The 12,535-nt window shown below is 47.9% G+C and overlaps 1 protein-coding gene across 1 annotated transcript in view; it reads right to left on the reverse strand.

Moving 5' to 3' along the window:
- The window catches only part of EXOC6B (exocyst complex component 6B), a 2,452,465-nt gene that overhangs the window by 2,265,992 nt on the left and 173,938 nt on the right, over nucleotides 1-12,535 (reverse strand). The window contains exon 2 of the mRNA XM_069632299.1: nucleotides 11,472-11,637. Within this exon, the coding sequence (XP_069488400.1) occupies nucleotides 11,472-11,637 (166 nt within the window). The remainder of the gene's footprint in view (nucleotides 1-11,471; nucleotides 11,638-12,535) is intronic.

Here is a 12,535-nt window from a genome sequence, read left to right on the forward strand (position 1 = left end):
ATGGTCCTCGATGCATGTGCCTAACCTCTCAGTTGCATCGAGGACCGGTTCTTACTGTGGGTGCTGCGAGCCTCCCTCTCGGCTGGCGATGATCAGGGGATCCGGTGCGGTGTTGCCGGCATGTCAGCCCATGTAGCAGTATTTTCCCTACTGGGGTCGGGGAGGCAGGAATTGCAGCCTGTCCCTCCCCCGGGTCTGTTTGTAAATGTGTCCGTGGGCAGGGGGGAGGGACTCACCCTTCTCCGCGGCAGGCCTCCGCGATCGCTGCAGTCCGCGCTCCTTTCCCCAGCGCCGGGCTTCTCTCCTGCGCCTTCTCAGATACAGTATGAAGGGGATCACATTGGTCACATCGATGTGCCTCCCATCGGGCGCCGGCAGCAACGCTGCTTCTTGCTCCGGCCGGGACCTTCCTTGGGTGTTGTTTAAGGAAGGGGGAAGCGCACGTCCACGGCTCCCTGTCCGCCCGTTCCAGGAGTCCGCCTCCTCCTCCCGACTCAGGTCGCCCTGCGGAGTCAGCTTCCCGCTGGGCCGTGGGCTACGTTACCAGTGGATCAGGGGCAAGTCGGCACCTCTCCGCAGATAGTGCGAAGGAGGAAATGTGGGGGGTTCCGCATTGATTTGTCAGATTCCTAGGTTCTCATTGCCTGGGAGCTCCAATCCCCATCCCCCACAGGTGCCGTGGGCGCCGCCATCTTGCAGGGCCAAGGGGCTCCTTTCTCTGGCCCCGTTTTCGGGCTTGCCGGGCTCGGTTTTTCTTGGGAGTGGCTTCCAGTTATGGGGAAGAGGTTCCTATTTCTGCGAGCGTTATTTCAGGTATGTATGGAGTTATTCGCTCAGCATGATTCCGCCCGTAGCAGGATCACGGGCAGGAGCTCCTTGAGCACACGTCTTCACGGCATGCTCGCTGGTCACGTCCCCTCCAAAAGGAGGCAGGGTATGAGTTGTTTAGATTAGGTCACAGGAGGAGCTGAAGGTGGCCCAAGATACAAGGCGGAGGACAGCCGGAGGAGGGGAGTGTTGCAAGAGTTGGTGGCAGAAATTAGCACAGGTTAATTGTATTTGTGAGAGTGGTACCAGTTGTGTGTAGTGTAGCAAGGTAGAGGGGGAGGAGAGCATATAGAAGGTGGGAGTGAGAAAGAAAGACATAGGGTGGGAGATGACAGTAGACGAGGGTACTATTGTGTGGCAGAGTGCCAGAAGGGTGAGGCTAGCAGAAAGGAGTGTAGGAGTGGGATGCAGGGAGAAGTGTGTAGGAGAGAAGTGATCATTGTGAATAGTGGAAAGGTGAGCAGGGCACCTAGCCCCGAGTTTGGGCAAGAAGAGGAGCAGTAATAGTGAAGAGAGGGGAACAGTAGAAGTGTAGAGACTAAAATGTTATTACATTGCCAGGCTTTTTGGTGCAGTTTTTTGCTGAATATTTTTGTCAGAAAACGTCTTGAAAAATAGTGTGGGGGGTTGGGTGGAAGAGGCTATCAGGAGTAGGGGGAACTAGATAATCTGGAAGGAGTGTTCGGGGAACCCCCCCCCCCAAATAGAAAAAAAACATCTGATGAGTTTTTTCTGCTGAACATTTTCAGCAAAAAAAATCCACGAAAAAACCCTGCCGATCTAAGAACATAGAACCATGTTGCGAGAAGGGAGTAGTAGAAGTGTGGATACTGGAAAGTAGTAATCGTGCAGACAGGTCAGTAGCAGAGAGAGTTGTAGTAGCGCAGAGACAGGAGCGTAGTAGTCACAGAGTAATAGTGTGAAGGAGGAAGTAGTAAGATCAGGGAGAAGGTAGTATTAACAAAGGATATTTGTATGTAATAGGAGAGAGCAAGAGGGGAAACAGAGAAAAGAGATGTGGGGAGGAGAAAAGTGGGTGCAGTTGGACGGAGGAGAGTTGTAAGGAGTCACAGTGGGCCATGACCCTCCAACCGCACACAAATACATCACCTATTAGATCCAAACAGTAGTGTAGGATTAAGCTAGGAAGCCCTGAGGGAGACCAGATAGCCTGTTTTCAGGGCGACATCTGTAGCAGAAGGCAGCGGCTACTCCTTATGGCTTAACGTTCAGTAGCAGTATCTGAGTCACACATGGGTTAGGAGGGGGGATGCCAAGGGAGCCTATAGAGAGGAGGATGGCATCAAGTGCCACTTCCCATCCCTCTTTTCCTCCTGGTGCCTTTTTTCAAAGAATTTGACCATTTCTCTCCTGAATAATATCATTACTCCAAAGAGCAGTTCATACCTTTTGTAATATTTGTAATGAAAACCCTTGAACTTCAATGGGACTATATATTATTAATGCCATTGGGACAAGCCTGCTCTTTCCTGGGACCCCTCCAAACTTCCTTGGACAAAGCACTCCGGGAGCAGACATCAAAAGACAAACACTCTTGTTATAACAGCTGAGAATAGCCTCTTACAGAAGTCTTGACATTAACCAATTCTCTGGGGCAAACTGACGTTATGAGAGAGGGAGACGCTACCCCCTCAGTTGAATCATCTTGAAGGCCCATTTTGAAAACATATTTTGAACCAACTTGAACAGAATTTCACTAGAGCCCTGTTTGGGGTAAAGTCTTCCTACAGTCCCCAGCCATTGTGGTGAAGACTAAGATTTCTAAGAAGAGAGAAAGGCTGCATCACCTCCTCACTTCAAAGCAACATTTGAAGTGATATACTGTTGGAAGATGCATGCCTTCTTGCACACTGGTAGCCAGGATTCTGCCTTTTGAAGTGGCAAACCATGCAAGTGTCCCTAGCAACCTACTAGGAAGGGCATAATACAGGCTCATCTTTCCTCATGGACCCAGAGCAGTGTCTCACAGCAAACCATGGACCTGCTGCTGGAAGAAACTGCCTGCTGAAGTGGCAAACCCAGCAAAGGTCCCAAGCTACCTTCCTGGTTGGGGAGCACAAAAGAAGGACTCCACTGTCCAGGCCTTGGATAGGGCCTCACAGCAGCCCAGGAACAAAAGGTATGTTTGGTCTCTCTGCAATTTCATCCAGTTTTGAGCGCTTCTGACCCAAGCTGCTGCTTCAAACCAAGTGCCATCACTGCTCGCTTAATACACTGTTGCTGAATCATGCTAGAGCTGCTCATCCACCTCATAACCGATTTTACGCAGTAGAAAGTGCCCAGAAGTCCACCTAGATGTTGTTGAACGCCAGAAAGAAGACATAAAAGGCATATACAGTGGTTCTGTCTCCCTGGACTTGTTCTATGGGCCCTAGTGACGACTAGGACCTGTGTCCACTCCTTTCCAAAAAGACATACCTCCAATTGAACACTCCTGTAAATAGAATTTCCAGTATTTCCCTGTCTGTATACCTAGAGTGCCCCCTTTAAACTAAAGATTTGTATATTCTTTGTATTTTGTTACATGGGTGGGATGTTACTGTTTTAATTAGTTTGTTCTGTTAGTTCGATTTAAAGACTTGCACTTTTTTTTGGGATTAAACCTCGATTGGACATCCCTTTTATTTTGGTGCCACAGTCCTATTGGTGTTTGGGTGCGTCCTTGCTGACTCACACAGTCGCAGTATTTGCCTAAGCTACCTTAAAGAGTCACAGGCGGTTATCATGTTGTGCACATTTCACTTTTGATTGGGTTAACTGCTAATTTAGTAATACCATGGAGTTGAGAAACTACTACAGAGTAGTCATTTTGTCATGCCATCAAATCTTCCACCACGTACACATCACATAGTGGGACACCTGCCGCAAGACTGCTCATTTTATTCTATGTCCACCATATGATGGTGCCTATGATACTTTGAAAGCTGATGGATTGGTCAATTTCAGCATAATCTTTTCAGTTAGTCCAATAAAAAGGCATCAAACCTTGGATTTTGGGCCATTTCAAAACTGAACCAACTTGGTGTCCGCCCTTTCTTTACACATTACAATGTTCAACATCGGAGGTCATCTGTAACTAGGACAGAAGAGCAACATGCTGGGGCTAGGGCATGGAGATTAGAACAAGGATGGCATGGCTCAGTCGGGAGTTCTGTTGTGAATTTCAGCCCACTTCTGGGTGAGGAACTTCCTTCTCTTGGGGAGAGCCTGCTTCTTCTGTGGGGCCTACCACCAACAGGCTACCAGATCTCTGCTTTGGGTTTCTTTTCCTTGCGACCCACTTAGTTTGAGTGCCACTGTGGGACACTGGAGCTACTTGGATTCAGGTCTATCTGTGGGATTGTGTCGGAGGGGCGATGCCAGAGATTTGTTCCTTACATGATACTGTGTACTACTACAATGCATTCATTATACATGGTGTGGCCATTGTTGCCACTAAAGAAAGAAAAAAAAGTAGTTTAGGGATTACACAATATTAGCGTTGGTGGCACCTGTAGGAGATTGTCACATCAAGTGGAGGTAAGTGCATAAGATATATAGTCACACTTCTGATACGAGCATCAGAAATACGATTACGGTGAGTAATGTATGCCTTCTGAGGCTTGTGGAATCTGCTTAGATCACAGGCTGTGCATAGATTAGTGAGCAGTGTTAGAAGAAGGAGGTGGGATGTGAGAAGGGTCATGAGCAAACAGGTGTCTTAGAACTGCTTGTCCCATTTGACTATCTGCCTTGGAATGAGTGTCAATGCAGTAGTGCGGAGTAAAAGTGTGATAGAGCTCCATGTAGCTGCTTTGCAAATGGTGTCAAGGGGTACATTTGCAATGAAAGCCAGAGTGGCCCCAGTGCCTCTTGTAGAGTGTGCTCCTGGCGTAAAAAGGCAGAGTTTTTTCAGAAAGGGAGTAACATAGCTGGATACAATTGACTATCCACTTCGAGATGGCACCTTTAGAGACGCAATCTCCTTCTCTGCCTGTAGCTATGGAGACAAACAGTTGGTCTGTTTTTCTTAGCGGCCTTGTCTTGTCTACATGGTAGAGGACCGCTCTTCGCACATCTAGAGTGTGGAGCGTTTGGGTTCTTGGAAGAAGGCCGAAGCTCAATGGACTGGTTAACATGGAATTTTGAAATGAACTTAGGTGAGAACCTAGGGTGTGTTCGTAGAACCAGTTTATCCTTATCAACAGTAAAGAAAGGATCCTGCACTGACAGAGCCCGAATTTCACTGACCCTTCCTATGGATGTAATGGTCACTAAGAAGGCAGTCTGGTGTTCGAGACTGGCTTTATGCATGGGTTCAAATGGTGGGCCCATGACCTTAGCAAGCACCACGTCAAGGTCCCATCCTGGTGGTGGGTTTGAAATTGGAGGGTGGAGTCTCTTTACCCCTTCCATGAAGGCTTTAACCACTGGTACTTTCCACCACGAAACCTTGTTATGGGAGGTGGTGTAGGCAGACAGCGCCGCCAGGTGGACCTTGAGTGAATTAAATACCAACCCTGCATCCAGCAGGTGGAGCATGTAGGTGACAATATTGGAAGGAGTGCCATCAACCGGGTTGATTTGCTTATTCTGGCACCAGATAACGAATATTTTCCATTTATCGAAGTAACAGTGCCTCGCGTTTGGTATCCTAGATTCCTTTAGGATGTCCATGCATCTCTGTGGTAGGTTGAGATGTCCAAACTCTATGACTTCAGGAGCCATGCTGCTAAATTCATTGAGCTGGGTTAAGGATGCACTGTTTGACCTTGGTGCTGGGATAGTAGGTTGTGCCAGCACGGGAGTATGATGGGTTCGCACACTGCTAGTCTGCGTAGGTGTGGGAACCACGGTTGCCTCGTCCACTTGGGAGCCACTAGGATGAGCGTCATGGATTCCCTGTGCATTTTGTTGACCACCTTCCTCATGAGAGGGGTTGGTGGAAAAGCGTAGGCAAACATCCCTGACCAGTTCATCCACAGGGCGTTCCCCTTGGAGTCTGGCTGGGGGAACCTGGATGCGAATCCTGGGCATTGCCTGTTTTCGCTTGTGGCGAATAGGTCTATAGTGAGGAAACCCCATTGTGAGAAGATGTCCTCTATGACTTCTCTGTGTAGACACCATTCGTGTTCTTCTGGGAGGGAATCTCTGCTTAAAGCGTCTGCTAGTGAATTGAGATCCCCTGGAACATGTTGAGATGACAGATAAATGGTCTGAGTGCCCATGTCCAAATTCTCTGGGCAAGCCTGGACAGATTTGGCGAACAAGTCCCTCCCTGTTTGTTTATGTAAAACATCACTGTCGTGCTGTCTGTTAAGATCTGCACTTACAGGTTCATCAGGTGGGGTTCGAAAGCTCAAAGCGCTCTGAAGACTGCCAGAAGCTCTAGCAGATTGATGTGATTCTTGGCCACTGTGTGAGACCAGAGATCCTGTGCTGTTTGGTGAAGGAGGTGTGCTCGCCACCCCGATAGGGACGCATCTGTAGTGACTACAGCCTGTATATCCGGATCGAAAAAGGGTTTCCCCTTTGACAGGTTCTCTCTTGTCCACCAATGCAGACTTTGTACAAGTGTTGGTGAAACGACCACTAGATCGTCCCACTGACCACTTGCCTGAGACCATTGTTTCGCCAACCATTCCTGCATGGGTCGCATGCGCAGGCGCGCGTGGGGAACTAGGTAAATACATGACGCCATCATGCCTAGCAAACGCATCGCTTTGCGCACCCTTATCTGACGACCGGGCTGATATTGAGGAATTTGGAGTAGTATATTCCGAATTATTTCCTCTGTTGGAAAGGCCAACCCCTCTTGAGTGTTTAGGACAGCTCCTAGGAACTGTTTGGAGGTGCTTGGCACCAGGCTTGATTTCTTCTCGTTGATAGAGAAACCCAATTCGAAGAGGAGGTTGATAGTTCTTTGGATGTTGGATCTGAAAATTACAGGGGTTTCCCCCGTGATGAGCCAGTCGTCCAGGTAAGGGTACACTGGGATTGCCTCCGTGCGTAGGTGTGCTGCCGCCACCGCCAGTACCTTGGTGAATACCCTTGGAGCCGAGACTATACCGAAGGGCGTCACCTTGAACTGGTAGTGCTAACTGTCCACCTTGAAGCGCAAGAATCTTCTGTGCGCTGGGAACATGGAAATATGAAAATAGGCATCTTTCATGTCCAATATTGCCATGTAATCCCCTATTTTATTTTTGGGGTTTGACATACTTGTTAGCAGGGCGTAAGTCTAATACTGGGCGCATTGTCAAATCTTTTTTTGGCACAAGGAAGTAAGTTGAATAAATACCCTTGTTTATCTGGTTGCCCGGGACGAGTTCTATTGCATCCTTTGCGAGAAGATTGACTATTTCCTTGAGGAGGATATTTTGGTGGTCCAGGGAATGTAGCTTTTGTCGTGGAGGGTGGTTGTGGGGGCGGTCCAGCAGTTCGATGCAGTATCCTGCGGACACTGTGGACATCACCCATCTGTCCGATGTGATCCCTTCCCATGCATGGGTGAAGTTGGAAATGCGCCCCCCTACTGGGGATGCGTGGGAAGGGACCCTGAGCGGAACGTCACTATTTTGCGGGAGGCGTTCCGCCTCTGCCTGGGCCGCCTCTTCCTCTACCATGGCTCCTTTTATTACCTCTGCCGTAACTTTGGGTAGTCTGTTGGTTGCCACTCCACGATATACCCTGTCACTGTGCGTAATTGGAGCCCCTCTGGGAATTTTGGCCGCGTGAGCGACAAAAATTACTATTCCCTCTTTGATTGGTGGGTTTATTTGTCAATTGTCCCAGGGTCTTCAGAGTATCGTACACGTCTTTGGCAGTTTTGAGTGCGTCCTCTACTGCTTTGCCAAACAAGACATTCGGTTCCACCGGCATGTCAATAAGGGTAGCCTGTGTCTCGGGTTTAAACCCTGACTGTCTTAGCCAAGCGTGCCTCTTAATGACCGTGCTCTCTGCTATGAGCCGGCCTGCATTATCTGCTGCATCAAAGTTAGTCTTCAGAATACAACCGGACACGGCTCTACCCTGCAACGCGATTTGGGCTAGCTGGCCCTTTAGTGGTTCTGGAGCGGAGTCAATGAGAGCAGCTACCTGCTCCCACTGATGGCAATTATAGCTTGCCAGCAGAGTGGTGGTATTGGCGATTCTTGCCTGGTAAGCGGAAGTGGAGGCCACCTTCCTTCCTAACCCATACATTTTCTTGCACTCCTTGTCTGGGGGAGCCTCAGATGAAGATAGAGGTATCCCCGCTCTTTTTCTGGTGTTTGTGATTACCAATGAGTCGGGCTTAAGTTGACCCCTTATGTAAAGTGGGTCTGACTGGGCGGTCCTGAACAACTTCTCAATTCTGGGGTTTACAGCCCGAGTGAGATTAGGAGTGAGAAGGGAAGGATCAATTATTTGCTGGATTGACTTGAGAATAGGAATGGCTTGAGTAATGGGCCTTTTGTCCCCCACTAATTCCTCTGCAAAGTCCATCTCTTCTTGCGCCCCCTGAGTCTCTATGTTGAAGTGCTCTGCAGCTTTAGCCAAGACCTCATTTAGAAGGGGCTGGTTATCTATTGGTGAGTCAGTAACTTGTGGTTCCTTGCGAACCGGAGAGTCCATATTGTAGACTTCTTCCTCGTCCTCCTCATCACCATCCTGGTCCTCGTCATCGCCATAATACTCGACCCCCGTTTGGTCGTCCAGCATTTGTATTTCTGGGTCATCCTGATACTGTTGGTAAGGCTGGATGTAGTAAGGGTCTGAAGTCAGGCCCTGAGCTGGCGTATCAAACCGAGATCTCTTATTAGGAGGCTGAGGGTCCTTGGATCCTGAAGGAGTAGCATTGTCAGGGGTATAGCTAAGAAAATGCTGTGGGCTTTTTTCATAAAAATTGGCTAAGGAAGACATTCTCCTCATCACCCTCTCGATGTCCTCAGTGTTCCATTCTTTGGAAGTGGGATGACAACCTCCTGTTGAGGTTCCTCTTCTAGTCCCATATCCTGAGGAGTGGGCGGGATGAGCCTGGGTGTAGTGACTGGGACAGGGGTCTTAGATTTGACGACCTGTGTTGGTCCTTGTGTGTCTGGGGTGCAGACGTTGTGTGATGGCTCTTTCTGCTGTTTGTCCCCTTTCCCATGAGTGGAAGAGTGTTTTCTTGATGGTTTGGCCTTTTCTGAATCTTTCGACAACTGGCGTCGAGATTCAGGGGTACTGTCTCTCTCTTTCGAGTGTGCACGTCAGGACTCGGAGAAAGCCGCCGAACGGGCTGCCAGAGCCGACTTCTGGTGTGCGACTTGGGGGTGGTGGTCAGATTAGTCTTCTGACGAACGTACCTGACTTTGGGGAGCGAGGCACTCTTGGCAACTGTGGACGTTTGCCGTGTGTCGTGCGGCGATCTCGACCTGGAACGCCCAGAGGACACTGGTTCCGTGGACCGCTCTCTATGTGCCTCTTTCTTCCGAGAACTCGACACGCGTGTCGAGTCTCTGCTGGACTTAGTGTGTTTAGGTGTAGCAGTAGTTTGGGTCGCGCTCTTGTCGCTGGGTGTGTTCCCTATAACTGCCCTGCCGGACAATCCTCTGAGGACAGGGACTAGCGCTTGGGTGTCTTTTGACGCCCCTGTGCCCTCACCGTCGGAAAGGGCGGCGTCGCTGCCATCACTGAAGGCACCCACCGCTTCCATGGCCTCGAGCTGCCTGGCGTGGTGGGCCCAATGCTTAGTGGAGCGGTCCTTGAGTGTTTTTGCTTGAAAAAGCTTGCACGCTCTGCAGTTCGCTTCGGGGTGGTCTCTCGACAAGCAGAGATTACAGGTGGCGTATTTGTCAACCCAAAGGTACTTGCGGTTGCACTTGGGGCAATATTTATTTATTTATTTACATTTATAGAGCGCACTGCAGCCCATAGACATCGAGGCGCTATTACATGAAGGCGTAAGCAGCAAGATTGTGTAAACATAGGAAACAAAGGTACTTAGTTACAGAGAGAGGAGCGGAACATAGTTACAAATGATGTTCGTGAGCCTGTAGATATAAAGGCAGGAAGGTTTAGACAAATTTTATTTAAATGGAGTACTCTCCATATGTCACCTTAAGGCAGCGGGCTAGTGTATGTAGGAAATAATAATGAGTATCGAGTATGTTTCCACCCCCCACCCCACTCTCCCTACTTGCAGGGCCGAGGCCAGAGGCCTTCCGAGGCCCAAAGTCCGTGTGCAGTCTCGACGGTTGTTTGTTCTTCGGACCGGCGTCGATCTTCGGTGTCTCGCCGTGGGAGTGAAAGAACGGGGAAATTAATATTGATTTTTTGTAAAATGGCTGAAAGCCAGGGAACTCCGCACAATGCTTCCGACAAGTATGGTGGAAAAAAAACCATCTGAGGGTCCTACACGCGTGAGGGATCATGCGTACAGTGGACGTCACACTAGGGATAGTATTACTGGCACGCCATATGTCGACGCCCATTTTCGGGTTTCGAAAAACTGTAATACTCTGCAGCTTCCACTAGATGTCGGCCTATGCACAGATTTCACAAGCATCAGATATATGTGTGTGTGTATATATATATATATATATATATATATATATATATATATACACACACACACACACACACACACACACACACATACATATACACACATATATGCATACATACATACATACATATACATAAAAAGGTATTTCTAGAAGGGCGTAACACAGAGAAGTGCGTCTGCTAGAAATGCCAGGCCTGTATGTGATTAAGGCATCAAACTATGCATCAGCTGAATGCGTTATAGCCCTTATGCGTCATTGGTATGTGACTGCACTGCTATGTGTGTAACATGAGAATATTTGCACATTGAAGCACACATTAAGTATAGCTGCACAATGCTGTGAATGTCTTTGGACGATTGACTAGATATGGAGGTATGCGAGTTGATTTGTTTTGTATAGAACTACCAGTTGCATTACAGCCACTTCAAAAAGTATGTAAACCTTGAGAACAGTGAAAGGGTTGAAGCCTAGCATCATCTTGACTAGCCAACCGGTTTGTCTGATAAGCAAGTGGGTTCATTATTCTGCACCAGTGGAGCCCATCAGCCTACTGGGTAGGGCCGGTCCCTTGGCCGATGGTGAGGGGAAAGCTGGGCTTGGCTTCTCCTGCTTGCAAAACTAGCAGCACTTAAACATAGCTTCTGTCTGCTTAGATTGGTAACGTGGGACCTCTTCCAACCACCCCACGTATTGGCTCGACACCAGATCAGTTGAGGGGAAAGAAGGCTGAGCTTTGTGAATGGTCAGGAGAAAGGAGAGTACACCTCATTGTTCTGCCAGGTTTTATTTCAGGAAATGTATGGTGGGGTGGCCCTAGAGGCATGCTTAAATAATGGTGGTCTTTCACCAAAAGCTCCTGTAGGATCAATGCCCAAGGACTGAGAGCTTTATGCAGTCATCTATGGTGGTGATGGAGGCGGCCGATTCAAAGCTTGTCAGCTTTATGGATGGCATCAAGGGATCGAGTTCGGCCCATATTGATAATTCCCTCTGAGGCATTTTATGCCAATGGGTTGATTCGGCTGAAGAGCAACCGTTTAGAGAGTTAGTAACCATCTTCTAGATCACACATGACAAGGCTCCTTTGGGCCAGCACCTTTGATTTGTCCTTACCTTCAGCTTCTCCGCTTCACCTCTCACTTTCAGAAGCTCTGTGATGGAGTCCACAAAACCCTGGTAATGGAAGTTGCACATCTTCTCGATCTCTCTGTCATGATTGCGGACCCGAGTCTCCAGTTTTTCCATGAAACGGCCATGCTCCTCCCCATCATATACCGACCTATGAGAATGGCAGTCAACACAGACACAGATTGGTGATGCTTGACAGCTAAAAGGAATACTGCAATTTATGCCATCTTCTAAATCCAAGCCTGTAGATCAACAACAGCCATGCACCTACGAGACTACAGTCATAAAACGTGTTGATCCAAGCATGTGATCCAACATTTCTACGTCATGGTTGGATAAAATATTCCTACATAGTGTGTGCTTTTGGATTAGTGCAAGGATACAGTGGGGATCAGTTTGTTTTGTTCCTGTAAACATGCATTTATTCCATCAGGGTTTTGCGTGACCCTTATATGATCATGTCATACATATCGTAAATTGATAAATACTATGGTCCGGCCTCCAAAGGTCTAGCCCCTTACTTAGAAAACCAAGTGCACATCTAAACTAAGTAATCATGGTTGATGAGTAGGGATATTTTCTATACATTTGGTTACTGTATAATGTGTGGGTTTCTGCTTTTAATGGGGCTACTTTTGGATTAGAGAGGCTTCCCCAATTACTCTTGCTTAGGAGTTATGAAAAGGGTAAAAGCTTGCAGTGAGGGTGCAGGTTTGAGGGGAGATTCACTTGAAATAGGTGAACTAGGCATTTTGACAAACAGAGCAAAGAATGAACATAGGCTGAAAATGAATGTCACGCCAATTCTTTCAAACTTCGAATACCATTAAAAAAATAGGATTGCTGTGCTTGACAATAACAATGTAACCATAGATTAGACACAAAATTCTGACAGCATAAAGTTGAAATATAACAAATAAACGTAGGATACCAAAACTTGTGCTACATATTGGCTAGTAATCGCCTTATGCAGAAGAAATTAAATAATAGAAAACCCCAATACATGATTATTTGCTTGAATAGATTTTATTTTGATATGGTATCCTGTT

This window comes from Ambystoma mexicanum, chromosome 6q (assembly GCF_040938575.1).
Source record: "Ambystoma mexicanum isolate Mex_15411 chromosome 6q, UKY_AmexF1_1, whole genome shotgun sequence".
Lineage (NCBI taxonomy): Eukaryota > Metazoa > Chordata > Amphibia > Caudata > Ambystomatidae > Ambystoma > Ambystoma mexicanum.